The sequence below is a fragment of the Moschus berezovskii genome, chromosome 23, assembly GCF_049115385.1.
Source record: "Moschus berezovskii isolate FMDL1 chromosome 23, NW_MosBer_1.0, whole genome shotgun sequence".
Lineage (NCBI taxonomy): Eukaryota > Metazoa > Chordata > Mammalia > Artiodactyla > Moschidae > Moschus > Moschus berezovskii.
This window is the reverse complement of record NC_142482.1, coordinates 39,825,278-39,845,624: the sequence shown is the minus strand read 5'-3', so window position 1 is coordinate 39,845,624 and position 20,347 is coordinate 39,825,278. Positions and strand designations below refer to the sequence as shown.

The 20,347-nt window shown below is 50.6% G+C and overlaps 1 protein-coding gene across 2 annotated transcripts; it reads right to left on the bottom strand.

The window, feature by feature from the left end:
* Positions 1–1,956: 1,956 nt before the first annotated feature.
* LOC129543107 (tripartite motif-containing protein 26) lies at positions 1,957–20,010 on the bottom strand. Of its 2 annotated transcripts, XM_055405962.2 has the most exons (8): positions 19,853–20,010; positions 11,430–11,917; positions 11,173–11,268; positions 9,661–9,891; positions 5,420–5,442; positions 4,828–4,943; positions 4,555–4,587; positions 1,957–4,018 (listed from the first exon to the last, which is right to left on the bottom strand). In XM_055405962.2, exons 2-8 carry the CDS (start codon positions 11,865–11,867, stop codon positions 3,336–3,338), a joined length of 1,620 nt encoding a protein of 539 aa, XP_055261937.1. In that variant the 5' UTR covers positions 11,868–11,917; positions 19,853–20,010; the 3' UTR covers positions 1,957–3,335. The 2 variants fall into 2 exon arrangements, with proteins under 2 accessions (XP_055261937.1, XP_055261939.1); XM_055405964.2 differs by lacking the exon at positions 9,661–9,891.
* Positions 20,011–20,347: the final 337 nt, after the last annotated feature.

Sequence of the window (20,347 nt, the reverse complement as noted above, 5' to 3'; positions counted from 1 at the left end):
AAGGATATGCTAGTAATCAGAGAAGACAAATATCATAAGATATCATTTCTATGTGGAATAAGATGATACAAATGAACTTATTTACAATGGCAGTCTCACAGTCTTTGAAAACAACCTTATGGTTATTAAAGGAGAAAGGGATGGGGACGGATAAGGGAGTTTGGGATTAACATATACACACTACTATATATAAAATAGATAACTGGGACTTCCCTAGAGTTCCAGTAGTTAAGACTCTGTGCTTCCAGATGGTGTGGCCAAAAAAAATTTTTAATTAAAAAAATTAGCTAATCAATAAGGACCTACTGTATAGCACAGAAAGCTCTACTCAATATTCTGTAATAACATGGGAAAATAATCTGAAAAACAGATTTATGTATAATTGAATCACTTTCATGAGAAACGCTGGGCTGGAAGAAGCAAAAGCTGGAATCAAGATTGCTGGGAGAAATATTAATAACCTCAGATATGCAGATGACACCACCCTTATGGCAGAAAGCAAAGAACTAAAGAGCCTCTTGAGGAAAGTGAAAGAGGAGAGTGAAAAAGTTGGCTTAAAGCTCAACATTCAGAAAACTAAGATCATGGCATCTGGTACCATCACTTCATGGCAAATTGACGGGAAACAGTGGCAACAGTGTCAGACTTTATTTTTGGGGGCTCCAAAATCACTGCAGATGGTGATTGCAGCCACGAAATTAAAAGATGCTTACTCCTTGGAAGGAAAGTTATGACCAACCTAGACGGCACATTAAAAAGCAGAGACATTACTTTGTCAACAAAGGTCCGTCTAGTCAAGGCTATGGTTTTTCCAGTGGTCATGTATGGATGTGAGAGTTGGACTATAAAGAAGGCTGAGCGCCAAAGAATTGATGCTTTTGAATTGTGGTGTTGGAGGACTCTTGAGAGTCCCTTGGACTGCAAGGAGATCCAACCAGTCCGTCCTAAAGATCAGTCCTGGGTGTTCATTGGAAGGACTGATGAAGCTGAAATTCCAATACTTTGGCCACCTGATGCGAAGAGCTGACTCATCTGAAAAGACCCTGATGCTGGGAAAGATTGAGGGCAGGAGGAGAAGGGGACAACAGAGGACGAGGTGGTTGGATGGCATCGCCAACTCAATGGACAAGAATTTGGGTAGACTCCAGGAGTTGGTGATAGACAGGGAGGCCTGGCGTGCTGCAGTCCATGGGGTTGCAAAGAGTCAGACGTGACTGAGCAGCTGAACTGAATTGAACCGAATCACTTTATTGCACACCTGAAACTAACATTCTCTCGATTCAAATGTGTATTAAGACTTAATTAATGCATAACATTTCTAGTAATCAACACATTTTGCATATATGTATTTAGAAAGAAAAAATAAATTCTTTTAAAAAGGAAAAACATTAATGAGTCCACACATGAGTTCAAGGAGGAAATATGGTCTTTGCCATTTAGTATAATCTTAGAGGTACTTTCTGTAATCCTCCCTTTCCTACCTTTAAGATGACAAAAAAAAAAAAAAATCAAAAAAGAACAGACAAGAAATGGTGAAACAACTGAACATCAGGAGGCAGAACTGACTCTGTAGGTTATATCTCCGTTGGGGCACTCTTATTTTCCAGGGAAGGATTGTGGGGGTGCTGGACTGGACGTCACCCTTCTCACGGCAGCCCCTGCTCTACAGAAGCTGGATCTCAGCACCGGGGCACCACTGCAGGAGAGGCAGAACAAGCTGGAACCTTTGCATTGGCTGGTCTGTGTCCCAGGTGAAACTCTTCTTTGGGGACTTTCAGCAATGACAGCATGTGTGCAGGCAGAGGGCAATGAGCAAAACTGCAGAGTTTTAAAGGACCCAGAAGGGGCACCGTAGAAAAACCCCAGCCTACTGCTATCAACGGAACCTTTGTGTGGTCACAGACTGTGAAGGTCTGGTGATATCTGAGTCACAGTTAAATATATATGAATCCAGGCTGTTCATTCAACAAGTTTTTATTGAGCACCTACTCTGTGCGCAGCACTGAACTAGGTGTCATGGAGAATACAAGAGAAGTAGAAGACACGGTATCCGTCCTCGATGAGCTTACAAAACTAGAGGCAGAAATCCGAATGTACATGTGACTCAGGCAGCACGTGAAACATACAAAGAGCGCAACTTCAGATAATGTGGCAGCTAAGAGCCCCCGAGATCCACAGCAGCTGGGAACTGTCTCCTGGAGCTGGGGAGGGGCTAAAATTAGTCAGCAGATTGGCAGAATGCCTGGAATGGGTGAGAATAAAGGCTGCGAGGTAATCTGGCTGGAGCACGAGCCTGTGCTAAACTGTGGGCAAGAGCGGAGCCTGGACAGAGGCTGGGACTGGGGGCTGGGCCCGTGGGCAACAAGGATATGCTCTGATCCCTCTCTTGACAGGCAGACCTGGTGGGCTGCTGGGGACCCCTGCTGCCCTTCTTACAGCCTCACTCCTGGGAAAATGGAACCTGGATGTCGAGGAGAGCCAGTGACAGATGCTTAATATCCCGCTGCAGCACCCACCACGGCTTCCAAGGCAGGGGAGGTTTTGTTTGACTGAATATTTGCCTTGCTGCTTCTAAATGAACCAACCAAGAGCAGGATATTCTGGATTCTTTTAGAGACTCTCCTCACAAGGACCAACCCACAGAGGTAATTTACTGACCACCGACCACAGCTGTTACCCCAAAGACGTATGTATCTAGATTCATTCCCCTGAGACCACAGATGGCTTCAGGGAGCCCCGCCTCCTAGTGATGGAAACCACAGCCCTGGTCTCAAAGCATGGACTCTGCTCTGCACCTTACGAGGAGATGCTTTCTATTCGCACTCCAGGCAGCTTAACTGATCTGGGACATCTTCATGTACATTTAACTCTTGAGTTGGGGTGGCAGTAGGCATGCTCAAAGTGCTGTGGAGGCAGGCAGCAGAAGGTGATTTGGGCAAAGGGGAAGCCATGGTATTGGAGGACAGGAAAATGGCCTTGGGGGTAATACTCAACTGGTCTTTCCCAAGAACAGCTGGCATGGGATGCCATTTGGGGCGAGGGAGGGCAAAGCTGGGTCAAAGGCAGTGGGAAGGGGGAGGGAGGAGCCCTTGTGGACTTCAGGGTCAGAAGTCAGCACAGGAACCCTAGGGGAAGGGAGAAGAGCCCCAGGGTAGGATGGATGGAACAGCACTGAGAGAGGTCCCAAAGGGGCCACAGGGAGGGAACGGCAGCGGACATGGGGCCCCTTCTCTGGCCTACTCCAGGTGCTCCAGCCAGACACCTCCTCTCCTGTCACAGAGCCCAGAGTTCCAGAGAGGAAAAGCGTCGGCGGGTGTGGGGCCGGGAGCTGGGGCTCAGGGTCTCAGCAGGAGGCGCGTTCCCGGCCACTTGAGCCACAGGAAGGGGAGCAGGCGCCGGGTGAAGGTGTCAGTGAAGGTGTAGATGAGTTCTTGTGACTCCGCGTTGGTGAAAGTCACAGTGCCCCCTTCGTAATCCAGGGCGATGCCCACTCTCCGGGGCCGCAGCGCTGGGAAGAGCTCAGCCTCAGGGCTGGTGTTGGCCCAGATGCCGGCGGAGGAGAGGCGCAGCGCCCACACACCGTCCTCCGGGCGCAGGGAGAGGTCTCCCTTCCTCTTCACCGAGTCTCTGGCCACCCCCACCAAGCAGCTTTCCAGAACTTCCTCCTCCTCCTCCTCCGCTTCTTCCTCTTCATCCCCCAGCGACTCCTCATCTTCGTCCGTCTCCCAGTCGTCGTACCCGTCCCGGTAGCCGGCCTCCTCTTCCTCCTCCTCCTCCTCCCCTTCTTCCGCCTCGTCCCCCTCGTCCTCATCCTCGGACCAGCCCTCCCTCTCCACCTCCACCTCCCAGTAGACCTTGCCCCAGGTGAAGCCCTTACTGCCCAGCACCCCCGGCTCACAGTCAAACTGCTGGGGGTGCAGGTACTCGCCCTGGTACAGGCCGCTGTAGGTCACACATTTCCAGTCCTCCGACAGCTGCAGGTACCCGCTGGCCGACTGTGGGTCGAGGGTGACGCTTACTGTGGGGACAGAGGAAGAAGCAACGGTGTCACCAGCAGGCCGGGAGGGGACCCCAGTCTCCATGGCAGGGCTGCCACGCTGCATGATCCAAGGGGTATGTGCCACACATGCGGTGGTGTGACAGGCCCCTCGTGGGTCTGCAGTGAAGGCAGGGCCAGAGGGAGCACACGGTGGGGACTGGGGCAGAGAGGTCTCTGAGCTTATGAAGCCACGGCAGTGTGCTCCAAATACAGGAGCCACGTGATCAGGCAGATGAGAAGAAGTCAGTCACAGGGACTCAGTCAAAGGACTGATGGCAGGACCTCCGAGGACAAAATAACCAACCTTGGGGCAGGAGGAGTCAGACTATCAAGTAGAGGCCTCTACTCCTGACTAAATAGCAGCAGACGGGTCAGAAAATACAAGGCAGGGGCTTCAGATGTGCAGCTGGGAAACTGCCCCTGCTGGACAAGAGGGCAGACGATCGGGGACAGCAGGACACTGTGGGGAGAGTACTCTTTGTGATAAATCTGGGAACAACCCTTTGGATACTCACCGGTCTTATATTCTAAGTCTCTCAGCAGCTTCCCTGGAGAGGAAAAATGGACATCAATGACCACTGAGTTCAGCAAACTTAGAAGCCTATTTCTCACAGTAATTTTCAGTACTAATTTTGTGCCAAGGGTCCATCCGTGAAGAAGACAGAGAAAGAAAACCTCAGGAGACCTCAGAGGAATGAGGTCAGAGATACACAATAAGAAGCCAGGTACCCTCTTCTCAAAGCAGCACCCAGTCCTGATCCCACCCCAAGACCCTCCCCAACCCTTACCCTGGAATTCTCGCAGGCCTCGCTGCAGAGACTGAAGTTTATCTGAGAACTCTCCTGTCTTTTTTTTAACTACTCGAGCAATGGGTTTCCCAATCCAGAACTTCTTCCGCGGATACCTGAGAAGATGACAGACAAACCTGTTACTTAGCTCCTTTTACATTTCTCTCAATCTTCGTGACAATTTATGAAGGAGGAAGGAAAGGTATGATTATCCCAGGTAACAGAGAAACAGGCCCTCAAAGGTACTCAGTCCAAGGCTGAGCCACGACTTACGACCACCGGCAGACTCAACATCCAGGGCCCTTTTGTCTACCAAGGTGTGTCCTTGCACCATCCTGTCCCGTCGCAGATGCGGCTAGTGGGCCCAGGAGTGGAGATTATACAGAGAACTTGCTCTGGCACAGACCAAGTCTCCACCAGTCCTCAAGGATGTGTACTTGCTTCCAGGAGACAAGGTCATCGTGCTGAACCCTGGGATGTGGTACCTCTGACCCCATATCACATGCTACCAATTCGGATCATAGCCAAGGAACAGGGGAAGGGACACAGGCACAAAGGAATAAGGTGCATTGTGAAAATGAAACTCTGTTACCTGTTTAAGAAGTCTCTGGTGTCCTGTAAGGGAAGAAAGCACAAGCGTCAGTGTGCATTAAACACACCATTCATATGCATCAACACAATTAGAGACCAGGCTGCATCAATGAACAAATACAGTTTTTCCCTTGTGAAGCTGACATTCTAGCAGCAGCAAAGGATAAAACAAAAAGAAAACAAACAAAATAATCACAATGACACAGCGAATGGAGGGGGGCCAGGGGATGACTGAGCCAGTTTCTGAGAGGATGACACTTGTGCTCAGACGTGGAGGAGAAGGTACTGGCCAGGTGAAGAGTGGGAGGAAAGCAGGGTGAGAAAGGGCTTGGCAAAGGTGGCAGGGGCCGAATCATGCAGGGCTGGGCAGCCACAGTAAGGAGTTCAAATTCTGTGCCACATTCAGAAGAAAGCCCAAAGAGTTTCAAATAGGGGAGTGATTGTATGTGATCTGCTTCAAAGTGCCTGAGACTGCTAAGAACCCCTAGAATCCATTCTCCCCTTCTTCCTTGTAGTAATAGAATCTGCGAAATAACAGCTGGGCAGAGCATTACCAAAGACTACATTTCCCAGATCCCTTTGCAACCAGGTATGGTCATGTGACTAAGGTCTAGCCAATGGGATGTAAAAGGAAGCAATGGCTATAATTTTGGGGTTGTGTCCTTAAAAAAAAAAAAAATTCCATTCTTCTTCCCCTTTTTGTTTGGTTCAGCTTTGGAAACAAGGGTGAGCCCAACTTCGGCTACAGAGCTGAGGACAACATCCCTTGAGGTTAGTGAAGTCACCAGATGAGAGTAACCAGCTCCCTGCTGACCATACGGACAGCTGCCCTGACAGCTCTAGACCCCTCGGTGCCTGAACTGTCACTGGGAGAGAAATAACTTGTTTGGTATAGTAGCTAGCCAAAATCCTAAGCGACCAAGCTCTTGGCCATCCTGTACAGAATGGATTAAGAGAAGCAATGCCAACATGGGGGGCAGTCTGGAGACTGTTTTGTGGACTGGCAAGAGTAACGATGCCCTGACTAGGGCAGTAGAGTGTGGCCAGGGAGGCAGCACACGCCAGGTGTGAGACAGACTGGGCATACTGGTAAAGGACAACTAAGGACAGGCCACAGTTCGCGCAGGATGGAGAATGGTGCTACCCGAGCGACGGGACACGGTAAAATGAGGAGGGGGTTCTTGTGAGATGCTGGTTATTTCCTTTTTGTGAGTCTAAAGCCTCCATAACACTTTACATTAGTTTCTGCTTTCCCTTCACGTATTCCACAAATATTAAGTGCTTCCTGTGTGTCAGGTGCCACTCCAGAAGTGGGGCTAGAGCAAGGAAAAAAAGAGACACAAATCTCTTAACAGGGGGAAGCAGAAAGCAAACAATCAACCTAACAAATCCATTAGATGATGCCATTAAGTGATGAGTGTTATAGGAAGAGAGTAGCCTGGAGGGGACTGGGTAAGGGTGGGGGCAGAGTGACCTCTGAGAGAGTGAAATTTGGGAAACAAATGAAATCACCAAATTGTGCCTACAGCGGACCATTTCAGCAAATTCTCAGGAAGAACTTGGCGTCTTGCTCCCAAGAGGCCATCAAACAGGTGAGAGCTACATCAGTGTGCCACCATGAAGCAACTGCCCAGAGACTTGCTGCCCTTCTACTTGGTCCCTCAAAACAAGTCCAAGCCAGTTCCAGAGTGGTGATAAATCTGAGACAGTAGATGCCAACAACTCTGCCAGGAAAGTAAAAGTCGCTCAGTCGTGTCCAACTCTGTGACTCCATGAACTATACAGTCTGTGGAATTCTCCAGATCAGAATACTGGGGTGGGTAGTCTTTCCCTTCTCCAGGGGATCTTCCCAACCCAGGGACAGAACCCAGGACTCCCGCATTACAGGAGGATTCTTCACCAGCTGAGCCACAAGGGATACGTGGCATAAAAAGGCAAATAAATGGGCAGGAGGTGAGCAAGGTTAGGGAACTAAGAGGCTGGATGGTGGGACACAGGAGTTACTACTGCAGTCTCACAGAGAGACTGAGGCTCACCTAAGGGCAGGCTGTGAGCCGCCCAGAGAGGATGGGACCCAGAGCACCAGTGCAGGAACCCTTCTCCCAAAGGCCACACAAGGGGAGACCTGGGAGTCCTGAGATGACCTGCAGCCTCACACCCGGGGCCTCCACAGGGAAGCAACCCCACCCAAGGCTCCTGGAGGGCCCCCCACCAGGAGGAGCTCCAACTCCTGGGGCTGTGGGGAAAGAGGCGGTCAGAGCAGCAAGCCTGGGGCAGGAATCACAGCAATACTGGTTAGTAAGAACCCGAAGGCTCTTAAGGGGTGTGGATGTGCCCAACAGCGGGAGGCAGAGTCGCCAACTGCCACGCAAGGCCCACCCTGGCTGAACCAAGGAGCTGGTTCCTGGTCCCCTCGAGGTACGCCCCCCTCCCCTAGATCCCTTAAACCTCCTCCTGACAGCGCCGCTCCGGGGATCTTTCCTGTTCTATCACCTTTGTCAAAAGGCATCTGTACTTATCTCCTGTCCTGCCGCTTCTCCCTCACCTGAATTGCTCTACCAGATTTTGGATCAGGGCCCCTATCTTAATAGGGCCCCACCCTTACTGTACTGACAGTCAATCTCTGGAGAAATACTAACACCAGGGCGGCAGTTAGCTGCCCAGTTTCCTTCAGCAAAGGCAGGCCCAAACACACAGAGACAAAACCCACCAGTGGCACACTCCCGCGCTGACCTCCAGCAGACACCCACTTTCTCTCCCTCTCTCCTCCTACCCGGCCCCAGGGGTGCCTTCTGTCTGAGTGGTCTCAGAGGCCTCTGCCGGCCCACAAAGCTCTTACGGGCAGACTGGGGAGAAGCTCCCCTCTGGGCAGACGCAACCGCCTCTCCGCGCCCCAGCAGCCTAGCTGTCCCCCTCTCTGCTCCACAAGAAGTGTACCCACACGGCAGCGGCGGCTGTGGGGACAGGAGGATGCACAACCCTGAAGGGGAGGGAGAGGGGAAACAGCAAGTGATCCAGTCAGAGTCTGAGAGAGAAACCTGAGGGAACAGAATGACAGAGGAGGAAAGGAAGGAACCGGACATCCTGGACAAGTGAGAGAAAAGAGCAAGAGGCCGGAGGCCTGGGAGTCAGGACACCCGGGCTGGAGCTCTGACTCACTTCCTGACCTGCCCCACGGCCTGGGACAAGCTCTTCCACCCTCCAGTCCTGTGAGACTTCATCACTGAGGGCTGGAGCGGAAGAGTTCCCAATGTCCGAGTCAGAATCACAATGACAGACAGGCCAGCAGAGGCCACCTGTGCGGCACACGTACCTGGGGGGCCTCACCATCTCCCCCGATGTCCCGCCACCGACTTGCCCTACCACGGGCCAGGGCCAGCGTTTCCCCAGATGTCCTGGGTGGTCCTGCTGCCAACAGACAGGCCAGCCACCCCCCACCATGCCAGTGGAGGAGCTCATTATACAGGCCTTCTCCTGGCCTGTTGGGGTGCGGGGGACAGAGGGATCACATATGCTCCACCCAAAGGCAGTTCAAAGCCCTGTTGAAAGCAGTGTGACTCCTTTGGGAGGCTCCCGGTGGAAGGGGTTGTGGTGTCATTTTAATTTAGCAACCATCCATGATTCCAATCTATGACCCTCCCTTTTTCATCATCAAAGCTGCCTCCTCCAGCAGATGCCCCAGAGGCACCCTGCCTGCTCGCCACCTGATTCTCTGAGGCTGATGCCATAGGCCCAGAGAAAACCTCTGCCTTCTGACTCCCTTCCCCAGCTGCCCATCTCCTCCAGATCCTCTGGGTTCTTAAGAGAAGCCACTGTTCAGCTGTCCCTCAGTCACCCCCGACCCCACAGGCTTCTTCATCTCCAGAACCATAAAAAGCCTCCCCTGGACCAGCGTCTGCCAGTGACTTGTTAGAAGACAGGCTCGTGACGGCAGTGATGAGAATGGAGGATAGTAATGAAAATACTAATAAGCTTCCCTTCCATTTCCACAGCACTTCTCAAGACTATAAACTCTTGCTCGTACAAAGTTTACTTTTAGAAGTGACACTGTGCCAGTAGTCTCATTTTACGCTCATGCAATCGCTGCAGTGAGTGGTGGGGATAAGGAGCATCGTTTCCATGCTTCAAATAAGAAAACTGAGGCCCCGGGAAGAAGAGACTCTCCAAGGTCCCAAGAGGGAGAAGCAAGGCCATGTCTGCCATCCTGGTCTCCCGGCTACCTGCCCCAGGGAAGTCTCTCACCTGCATGAGCTCTGTAGCTGGCTGCTGCGCCTTGCCCTCCAGCTCAGAGATGACCTGCGCCAGCCGGGCAAGCTCCCCAACGCCCCTGGTCTTGAACTTCTCCCTGCCCTCTGTGAGCTCCTGCTCCAGCTTCGCCAGCTGGCCCAGCAGGTGCTGCTCCCGCTCCCTCAGGAACTGGTGGCCCTGCTCAAACTCAGCCACGATGCACTCCCTCTGGTCCTGGAGCTTCTTCTGCAGGGGTGGGAAGGGGGAGAAGGGGGTGACACCTCTGCCCCAGAGGGGAAGACCCCTCCAGGATCTGGTGTGGGGGTGCACACGCTGGCTCTTCGCCCCTCACTAACCCCATTCATGAGTTCTACAGTGTCTGGACTGGAAGGGGCTTTGGAGCCTTCCTGGGGCAACCTCCTTTCCTCAAGAAGACGTGGTAAGTCAGTCAGGTCAGTTCCCTCATGGGACTGGAAGCCTGAGTGCCTGCCATCAGCTGTTCTAGGTAAACCAGTATGTTCCGGGGCCCTCTGAGGAACACTATGAGCCAACACAGTTTGCAACTGGCGCGTGCTGCCTCTTCCAGGACGTTTCCCTTGATTAATTTTACTCAACCCTGACTAATCCTCTCTTCAGCATCCTCCCCACTATGTGTAAAATATCTGTGTGCACACTATCCTTGCCACACAGGGCTATCTCCTCTTTCCTCAGTGAAACTCTGGAATGTCTACGACCGGGACAATGTCCTTTCTTGTCTTCAAATCTCCCTGCTGAGTCCAGGCTGGGACCTGGTCAGCATCCTTGCACACTGGGCGCCTGGAGGCACTGCTCAGGTTGGGCCGTCTCCTGCCTCACCCTGTCCCTCTCCTGGGGCCTACCTGCTCACCACATGGACTGGCCCCAACATCCCTCCACCCACCAGTGCCTGCTTCCCCAACAGACTATCCCCCAGAAAACTGGAATCTCTTATTAGTTTTTTCCCTTCCTGATCCCATCTCTAACCAAGCACCCGATGCGCTGCCCCTGTTTCCTAACTACTGACAACCATGGACTCCCTACAACAGCGTCCTCAGAGCTGGTCAGGCCTGGCCAAGCCCACCCCTCTCAGTTCTCTTCCTGGAGCCAGTTTCCTCCTTTCAAATCCTCTGGCTCCCCTCACTCTCAGGAACCGAGTCTCTCTCCCGCTCTTTGAAAGGAAGGACGAAGCCAGGCCTTCCTCAGTTTCTCACACCTGATTCTGCCCAGCAAACAGGCCCTGCAGCTGAGGTGACTCACAAGAAGGACCTCAGCCAACATCCAGGCAACCCCCTCACTTGTGAGATGAGGAAGCAGGCCAAGCCTGCAGACCTCACACTGGCAGGGCGTGGGCCAAAACCCAGGTCTCCTGCTGCCAGTCCGGTTGGGACTCCTCTCCCAGGGAGCCAGAGGCCTCCCGGCTGTGTCTCTGCAAGCTCAGGAGCTCCTGCTCTGCTCCGCACCGCCGATCGCCTGCCTCAGGGCTCTCTCTCCCTCGACAGCCTCACTTACCAGCGCAGCCAGGATATCAGCTTCGCCCTTGGCCTGAAAGCCCTGAATTTTGTCTCTGTCTCTCCTTAGGGTACTCAGGTGGTTCAGGATTTTTTCCTGCAGAAAGACAAGCGGTGGGGATGCTCTGGGCTGAGGCAGGTGGGTGGGCTCGGGCCGAGTCCCCGGCCAGCGAGAAGCCTTCCGAGGGGCCTGCGCCGGGCCCCGCCTCTGGGCGGAGGCGCGCAGAGCACCCTCCCCGCGGGGTATGGAGGGCTTACCCGGTGGGGCTGGGCCGCCTTCTCCAGCAGGACGGCCGAGTGCGGCCTGTGCTCCCGGGACTCCCGGCACAAGACGCACAGCAGCTTGCCGTCGTCCTCGCAGTAATAGTGCAGCTTCTCCCGGTGCCGCTCGCACAACCTCGCGTCCGCCGGCTCCTGGGCCGCCTCCCCCGGCTGCCGCCCCCTGTCCACCTGCAGCCGTTCGATGTTCTCCACCAGGCTGGCCAGCTGCCACACGGGCCGGATGTTCTCTTTCCTAAAAGGCTTCTTGCACAGGGGGCAGACGGGGCGGCCCCCTGAAACGGCGCGGACGTCAGCGGTACAGCTGCGGCAGAAGACGTGGCCACAGTCAATGGTCACTGGGTCCCGCAAGTAATCGAGGCAGATGGAGCAGGTCACCTCCTCTTCCAGACTCCGCAGCGGTGCCGACGTGGCCATGGTGTCCCGAGCTCAGAGGGGCCCCTGTTCACCGGCTGGGACTTCTCCTCCTTGGGGACCAGACACTGAGTCAACAGCAAGCCCAGCAGAGGGGCAGGAGTGGCAGCCTCACATGGGGCTGCCCGCCCAAGCAATCGACCAATCGCAGCTCCTATGAGGCTCCCCCAGAATCAGAGGGAAAGGACCTCACTGATCCTCAAGTCCAACGCCCTCGTTTTACAGATGAGGAAACTGAGGCCCAGAGTGTGTCGCTTGGAAGAAGGGAGGGCAGCGCAGGTACCAGCCCACACCATACTCTAGGGAACACACTCCTACCTCAAGACCCTTTCCTTCCATCTGCTGGAAAATTGCTCTAATGTACCGATTATTAGAGAACAAGACACCTGCTGAACTGTCATAATATACAAATCCACAATACCTGCTATGTGCACAGTGCTCCCTGACTTGTGCAGTACATGAGCTGCGCAACTGTTCATGAGGGGCCTTGACAGAGTCAAGAGACTCCTCTGTTTGCCCTGCAAACTTCAGGTTTCAAAGACTAAGTGCACTGAGGCTCTTTAGTAAGACTCAAGAAGCACCAAGAGATTGAGTTCAGGTGTCCTCCTTTACAGATGTTTCCCTGTGCTGTGAGTTTTTGACTGGGTTCATCTGCCCTAGAGAGGCAGAGCACTGCAGGGCCACGATGGACTCGTTCTCAGCTGTGCCCCTCCATGCAGCTGGCCGGGCCGCTCTACTGCTAACAAGGGTGACTGAAACCAACGTGGGAGGAACCTTCAGGTGGCTCTGACAGGGATGTGCGGATGAAAGCATGGCCCTCAGAGGGAGCACAGAAGTTGAGCACAGAGGACTTCAGTTCTGTTTACCTCTGCAGCCTTGGCACACTTCCTGTCTGAGGTTAAGAGCCTCAACACCTAAACCAACAACTGCCTCCTGCCCTCACACTGTGTGAAAAGGGAAAACTCATTTAAGTACTCTGAGCCTCAGTTTATCCATCCATAAAATGGGGACAGTCATACTTACCTTCAAGGGGTTTCTACATGAATTGAGTAAAAGAATTATGCTAAAAGTATTAGGCATAAGCGTGGCATTGAGGGGGAATCTAGAAGAGAATCCAGAACCCTTGGCTCCCAAATCCAGTGAGTATTCAAAGCACAAGTAAAGCAAGGGTGGAAATTTAAAGTGGCAGCAAGAGAGGAAGTAAGGATGAAACGCCACAGTGACACATGGGCTCCAGAGTTAAAGTCTTGTGGGGTGGAGACCCATGGTAGGCCACCAGAGCAGTCTCTGGGAAGAGAGCCAGCAGACAGGGCGCGCAGGTAACTGCCAGGCTGGAATGAAGCCCTTGGAACCACAGGCAAATCAATCTGATTACTGATCATGTACGTGAAAGTCCATTACAACAGAGTTCAGTGGCCTTCAAGTTCTTTCACTGTAGTGACATGAATGAGCTAGAAATAAAGCCCCAAAGAGAAAACAACACAGGAATACAAAGTCTACTCCTCGAGGATCTAACACAGCAATATATAAAAAGTACTTTATAAAGTGAAAGTACTGTACAAATGTAAGGGATTATTTTACTACTGACAATGAACTCCAACCAGAAGCTCCAACAGATTTAGACATGCGTGACTTTAAGAGATGTAACAGGTGTGGAAAAGACCTGTACCTACAAAGCTCAAATGAAATGATTAAAGAATTTAACTGGTAAATGCAGGTAATAAAATTTTTAGAATGTTAATAAGGATGGTAAAAAGCCTAGGAATTGCCTGGTGCGACTCCCTGGTTTGTCTGTTGAGGAAGTGAGCCTAACCCAGCACTCGGAAATGTAACACAAGGTTCAGTTCAGTCGCTCAGTCACGTCCGACTCTCTGCGACCTCACGGACTGCAGCACGCCAGGCTTCCCTGTCCATCACCAACGCCTGGGGCTTGTTCACTCACATCCATGAGTCAGATGGATCCAGCCATCTCATCCGTCATCCCAACACAAGGCTGGGACCAGCGGGCGGCAGTGTTGGTGATTCCTGTGGGCGCTGGAGCCCTTCACCAATCACTTTGCTAGGGGCTTGAAAGTTCAAAGGTTGAGGTTGTTTCTTTTGTTGCAACAGGGAATGGCATGTGTTTATCTTTAGGGCTGGGAATTTAATTCTGTTGAAAATGACCAGATGAAAAAAAAGGACTATGAAGAGCTCAGCTATGGCTCCCAGTCCACATAAAACCCGATACAATCAGGTACCCTCATCAGTTGGAGCAGGGGTTCTTAACCCAGGCTCCATGCTGGACTTTGACAGATCTTTAAACCCCCAACATTATATGAATGATTGCATATGTACTAGACGAACAAATCTGTCCAGGGATTACGGAAGAACACCAGTGAAGAAGTGTTGGAGGGATAATAGAATTAGAAAAACATCATCTTGCAACTCCCATTATGTAAGACAAGGATCATCATCTGATGCTAAACCATAAGACGAAAGGTACTATGGGACAGGATGGTTCCACGGTGCCAAGGTACCGCCCAGTGGGTTACTTCCTAATGTACCTTGATAAGGGAGACCTGGTGATGGCTTTAGCCAGTGACCAAATCCAGCATCGCTAATAAAGGGACAGACTGGCATATGTTTCTCAATGTGGTACCGCAGGAATTGTACAATGTCACCTTTGCAGCAGTCCTGCCAAAAATGTTTGACGAGAATGAATCAAATCTTTAGACCTAACTTTCAGCTTACCAAAAATACAAGGGATAGAGATGAACTATAAACCACATCATCAGGAAATAATCAGATAAATCGAGAACATGAGACATTCCCCAAGACAACTGGCATGGTCTTCTAAAAAGTCAAGCTATGAAAAATAAAGCAGGATTCTTCTTGATATAAATAGACTAAAGGGAAATAACAACCAAATGCAAATACTTTGATTGGATCTTGACTTTTTAAAAAAGTTATAAAATAATTTGGGGACAATTAAGGGAAATTTGACTAAAGACTGGATATCGGATCATATTGAGAAATTATTGATTTTTAATGGCATTTATTAAAGTTATGTTGGAGAAGGCAATGGCAAGCCACTCCAGTACTCTTGCCTAGAAAATCCCATGGACGGAGGAGCCTGGTAGGCTGCAGTCCATGGGGTCGCTACAAGTCAGACATGACTGAGCGACTTCACTTTCACACATTGGAGAAGGAAATGGCAACCCACTCCAGTGTTCTTGCCTGGAGAATCCCAGGGATGGGGGAGCCTAGTAGGCTGCCGTCTATGGGGTCGCACAAAGTCGGACACGACTGAAGTGACTTAGCAGCATTAAAGTTATGTATGAGAATGTCCGTATTTTTAGGCTATGAATGCTGCAGGATTTAGGACTGCACAGGGGCTTTCCAGGTGTTGCTACTGGTAAAGAACCCACCTGCCAATACAGGAGACATAGAGATGCGGGTTTGATCCCTCGGTCAGGAAGATCCCCTGGAGTAGGAAAAGGTAACCCACTTCAGTATTCTGGCCTGAAAAATTCCATGGACAGAGGAGTCTAGCGGCCTACAATCAATCCATGGGGTCACAAAGAGTTGGACACAACTGGGCAACTGAGCACTCATGCACATATATAATATAACACCACTACAACTTACTTTTAAATAGCTCAACAAGAAAAAATAAAAGAAAAATTCTGAGGAGAGGGGCAAGAATTTTCCACCCTTCTTAAAATAATCCATACAACGGTCTGTAACTACCAAAGACCCTGAAAATCATAGTAGAGAGATGTTTGTGTCTGACACTTATAGAAGCTCATGACATAGGTGCTGGACAAATGATCAAATTCAGAGGACCGGAAGGCAATGCTAATTGCATATGCATCTGTTTGACAGTCTACTGAAACTAATAAAAGAAACATGGTACATTCCCATGTTCAAATCCCATTGCTTCATTATATACGCTTCATCGCAAATGCCTAACAAATATTGAAGACAGCTTACTCTGGCACTGCTGAAAACATGTAAGATCCAAGGTGTAAATCTTGAATTGAATCCAGGTTCAGGTTTGGGTTCAACAGCCTGGTGACTGTCAACTTCTTGGTGACAGTATTTCTGTAGGACCCACCTTACTGGCCATTTACACACCGCGTGTTATTTAACGCTCAGGATACTCTTCTCAGGAAACTGAGGTTCACGGAGGGAAGCAACCTGCCCAACAGCACGTGGCACAGATGCAGTGACTGGTGCTGATGCCTCGGCCCAGTCCACTACACTCTCTTGTTCGCCCAGGCAATCTGCAAAACTGGCCCTAATACCAGCTCCTTTGTCAGGAGGCGCCGATGAGGTCATCTCAATGGAAGGGCTTTGTAAACAGGAGTGTGCTGACAGAAGTCAAGGGGCACGTGTTACTGCTGGCGCTGAGTGAAAGCACCCTCTCCTTACATTCAACAGGCAGTGCGGTTCCCGTATGAGATGCGGGTGGACCCGAACACCTACTCACACCTCACACCCAGCCCTTTCAAGCCATCGCAAAACTGACCCTCTCACAAACCCCTCCCCAGCGATTCTGCCCCTTCTATCACTTGTGCCTTCAGCATAACCTGATGATCTCAACAGGTTTCCACAATAAGGGGTAAAACTATCACTCTCCATGCCATTCCTGGCTCTCAGGTGAACAGAAACCATAGAAATAAGAGCCAGAAAAAGTCTTCGCAATGACATGGTCCACCCGACTCCCTTTACCCAAATGAGAATCCTAAAACCTGAGGAAGTCATTTCATGAATTACCTTCTACCAGAAGCCATTCACCTCTGCTCAGGGTGGACAGGTCCTCTGACCCTTCAATAAACCGGAAGCTGGCTGTGATTCCACCGAACCAGGTAGAACTGGAGACACCAGCGTTTTTACTGTGCAACATCAAGTCACTGCTGAGATCAAGAGTCACCAAATTGGTTTCTTTTGACAATTGGCTATTAGGCAGGACAAAGCCAGTTTACCAAATTTAGTTTCTTCAAGATCATAAACGGAGTCAGTGAAATCAACACTATGGGTTAGTGAGATAGAGACAGTCTTACCATTCAATCTCCAGAGGCAGGAGGGCCCTAAGCCACCAGTTAGGGAGTTACTGCTTTACATCAAATTTGAGACACCTACGTCATCACATGTTTGCACCTTTGAACTGTGGTCAATGACATGCCATAATATAACTGGCAGAAGATATTTTCTATGTGAAACATAAAATAATGGATGACATCTTAGATTTGATGAAACGTAGCATATCTTGTATAAAGTGCTGCCAGGGTCATCCAACATTCATCCTGTCACCCTCCTGCTTCAAAACTCCTGAAGTCAAAGCTGTACTGCAGAACACACAGGCCCCCTATAATCTGGGCCCCACTTACCAACCAGCCCTGAATCCTGCTTCAGCCTAATGTTAGAGACAGTGAGCCAGAAAGACAGCCCCTTCTTCACCACCCCTACTCCCCACCCCATGCTCCTGTACGTGAATTTGTCAGCTCCAGCTCATCCTTGAAAGCCTGAATTAGATATGCCCCAGTATCTGTGGTCCTTCTAGTGACCATCCCACCTCTGAGCTGAATGAATTCCCTCCCTCAGGAAGCTCCTACAGACACTGTTATTTTAGCTACAGTCACACTGCTTCCTATCTTTCTCCCAACCAGGATGTGAATCCAAGGGTCATGTCGCACTGATCTTTCCATATCTTCAATATCAGATGCAAAGTCTGTAAATGTTTGTGAGGCTAAATGTTATCCTATGATTCCGGAGTCTCATATCTTCTTCATTTCCCCGTCACCACACTCCCCTTCCCACTTTGCAATCTCATTTCAGCAGGAGGCTCCAAGGGCTCCCCTCCGATTAGACACTCCTGGACACAAACATCACCCAGATCTCCTCTCTTCACGCATACAGTTTGGGAGTGGGGGGTGGGGAGGATCACTGCACTTGTACCAACCTGGCAAAATTGCACTCACTCTCAGTGAGTGAGTGTTAGTTGCTCAGTAGTGTCCAATTCTTTGCTACCCCATGGACTGTAGCCCACTAGGCTCCTGTGTCCATGGAATTATCTAGGCAAGAATACTGGAGTGGGTTGCCATTTCTTTTCCAAGGGATCTTCCTGACCCAGGGATCAAACCCGGGTCTCCCGCATTGCAGGCAGATTCTTTCATCCTGGATGCCAGCCAAATTAAGCCTTTGCTTTCCAAAATTAATTTCTTCCCATTCTCCATGTCTTTTTCTATTCACTGCCTAGTCTGAAGTAACCCCAAGAAGCCTCAATTCCAACTATGGGCTCTCCACTGCAGTCACAGGGTCTTCTGCAGCAGTTTGAGCCCAGCCTGTCACTCCCTCACTTTAGGGGAAGGGACATCTAAGAAGCCACTTTCCGCTCCTCAGTTTCCTTACCGCTTAACAAGAAAGAATAATGTCAAGTTTGCCAAGCTGACTTCATGTGATGTCACACAAGTGAAAAGTGTTCTCAACAGCAAAAGACGCTACAAACATACATCCTAGAAAGAAGCAGAGAAGACAGCTGAAAAGAGTTCCAAGTGGCTAAAGTTGCAACAAAACGAAGCAGTATTGAATTATAACCCTGAGTATAAAATAAATATCTACGAGTCCACACTGATATGAATAAATGAATAACTTAATAAATAAGGCAAAAGGGACAAGTCTCTCATGCAGAAGAATTGCAAATAACACAGGTACAGAGTTGCCCTTAAGGAGGGTAAAGCACACTCCCCCCTCCTCTGCACAGGGTCTGACTACTTTCCAAAGAGTACAGTATGGAAGGGAGGAGTAGGGGAGGTGGGAGGAGAAAGTTTACAATGGAGAAGCCAGACAAGCACTACCTCAGCCAGGTAATCAAGACCAGCATCAAGTCATGAAGCATGTTCCCTTGATGGGAAGTGATGAAAATGGCAATCTACCTCTGTGGGCTTCCTCCCAATAACCCATAAGCCAGTCTTAGGGGCAGCCTATAATATAACATAATGTAATATATATGAGGAGTATTCCTCCAAACTCTCAAGATTATAAAAAAAAGTTTGAGACAAAAAAAGTACTTAGGTAAAAATTACAAAAATGTGAATTCAGAATGTATGTCAGCCAACAATAACGTATCAGTACAGGTTCACTAATCGTAAGAAATGTTGCATATTAATGTAAGATGTTAATAAATGAATGGGGGAAAGGTTTGGGGGTACTGGGAACTCTGTACTAGCTTCCCAATTTTTCTATAAATCTAAAACTGTTCTAAAAAATAAAGTCTATTTTAAAAAAAACGGAATTGCAATGTGAGGTACAAAATAAAGTCAATTTTTTAAAAAGCTGATTCTTTTAAACTTCGGGCAGGGATAACGCTAGGAATCATGATTTTCAGCTCAGGGTCCCTGACACTGATATTTGTTGTTGAATGAATCAATATCATTCTCAGGAAGCGCACACAAACCGTCGTAGTGCCAAACTCTGGAATGCACTGGGAATTTGGAGGTGCTTGCTTCTCATTTGCTCCACAAAGATAAATGTATACACTTTTCTAAGGGTGAAAAGCAGCAGGGAAAATGCTGAATTGGGCCAAAGGAAGGAAGGAATGCAAAGCTCCAAGTATACGTGGCTAAACCGGTTTATTCTGACCAATTAAACAAAACAAAAAACACCATGACTTTGGTCCTGGGGCCAGAATGGCAGTTTACACGGCTCCAAGCAACGAGACCGTCATCTGGGCCCCATTACTTCTGGCTCTGGAGACAAGAATGGATGGGTGCCCGAGCTGGACACGCGAAAGCGAGGAAGACCCACGAGGATACAGCGAATGGAGGCCCAAGCCAAGCAGGAGGATTAGGCCGGGAGGGAGGACGGCGCGAACTGCACCCTTCTCCGGAGCGCGCCAGGCGGCCCGGCCCCATTCTGCCCGCGCGGCCGCATTCGGCCGCTCGGACCCCGGGGCGCGTGTGTGACTGCTGCTCTGCAGCATTTCTCACCGGGCACCCCCTACTCACCGGTCCCCAGCTCCTGGCAGCGAATCCCGAGCTGGGGTCGATCTCGCCGCAGTGGTCAGTTCCGGGTCGTGCTCCTCCGCCTGCACCCAGGGCGACGGCGCGTCCCCGCCCGGTAATCTCCTGGCTTTTCCGAGCCCTCCACCGAGATTTCCCCCCGGACCAGCACCCGGATTGGTCGCTGCTGAACGCTGCCTCCCAATGGGAGCCTTAGTTCCCTTACGTCACTGATCACTGGGCAAATCCCTGGGCCGTCGCGTGGGGTTGGGCAGCAGGGGCAGAAAAACCGAAACTGAAATGGTGCGGAGCTTAGGTTTAGCGGCTGCTGTATCCTGAGTTTGGCGCGTGGTGCGCGCACCTGCGCTGCAGGGTGGAAGGACGCGAAACTTAAAGCCTCATGAGACCCCTTTGTAGGACTCTGCAATGGGTGAAACCCTCCCCGCCTCCCGATTTCCCTCCCACCGGGAGGGCGTTTGGCGTCCAAGTGGCGTTTGCCAG

Excerpts from the sequence above, each read along its gene's own strand:
- LOC129543107 (XM_055405962.2), bottom strand. The coding sequence starts at position 11,867 with ATGGCCACGTCGGCACCGCTGCGGAGTCTGGAAGAGGAGGTGACCTGC. Across the intron at positions 11,269-11,429 it reads AGGCGGCCCAGCCCCACCGG|GAAAAAATCCTGAACCACCT; the intron begins GTAAGCCCTCCA and ends GTCTTTCTGCAG. Across the intron at positions 4,588-4,827 it reads AGGCCTGCGAGAATTCCAGG|GGAAGCTGCTGAGAGACTTA; the intron begins GTAAGGGTTGGG and ends TTTCCTCTCCAG.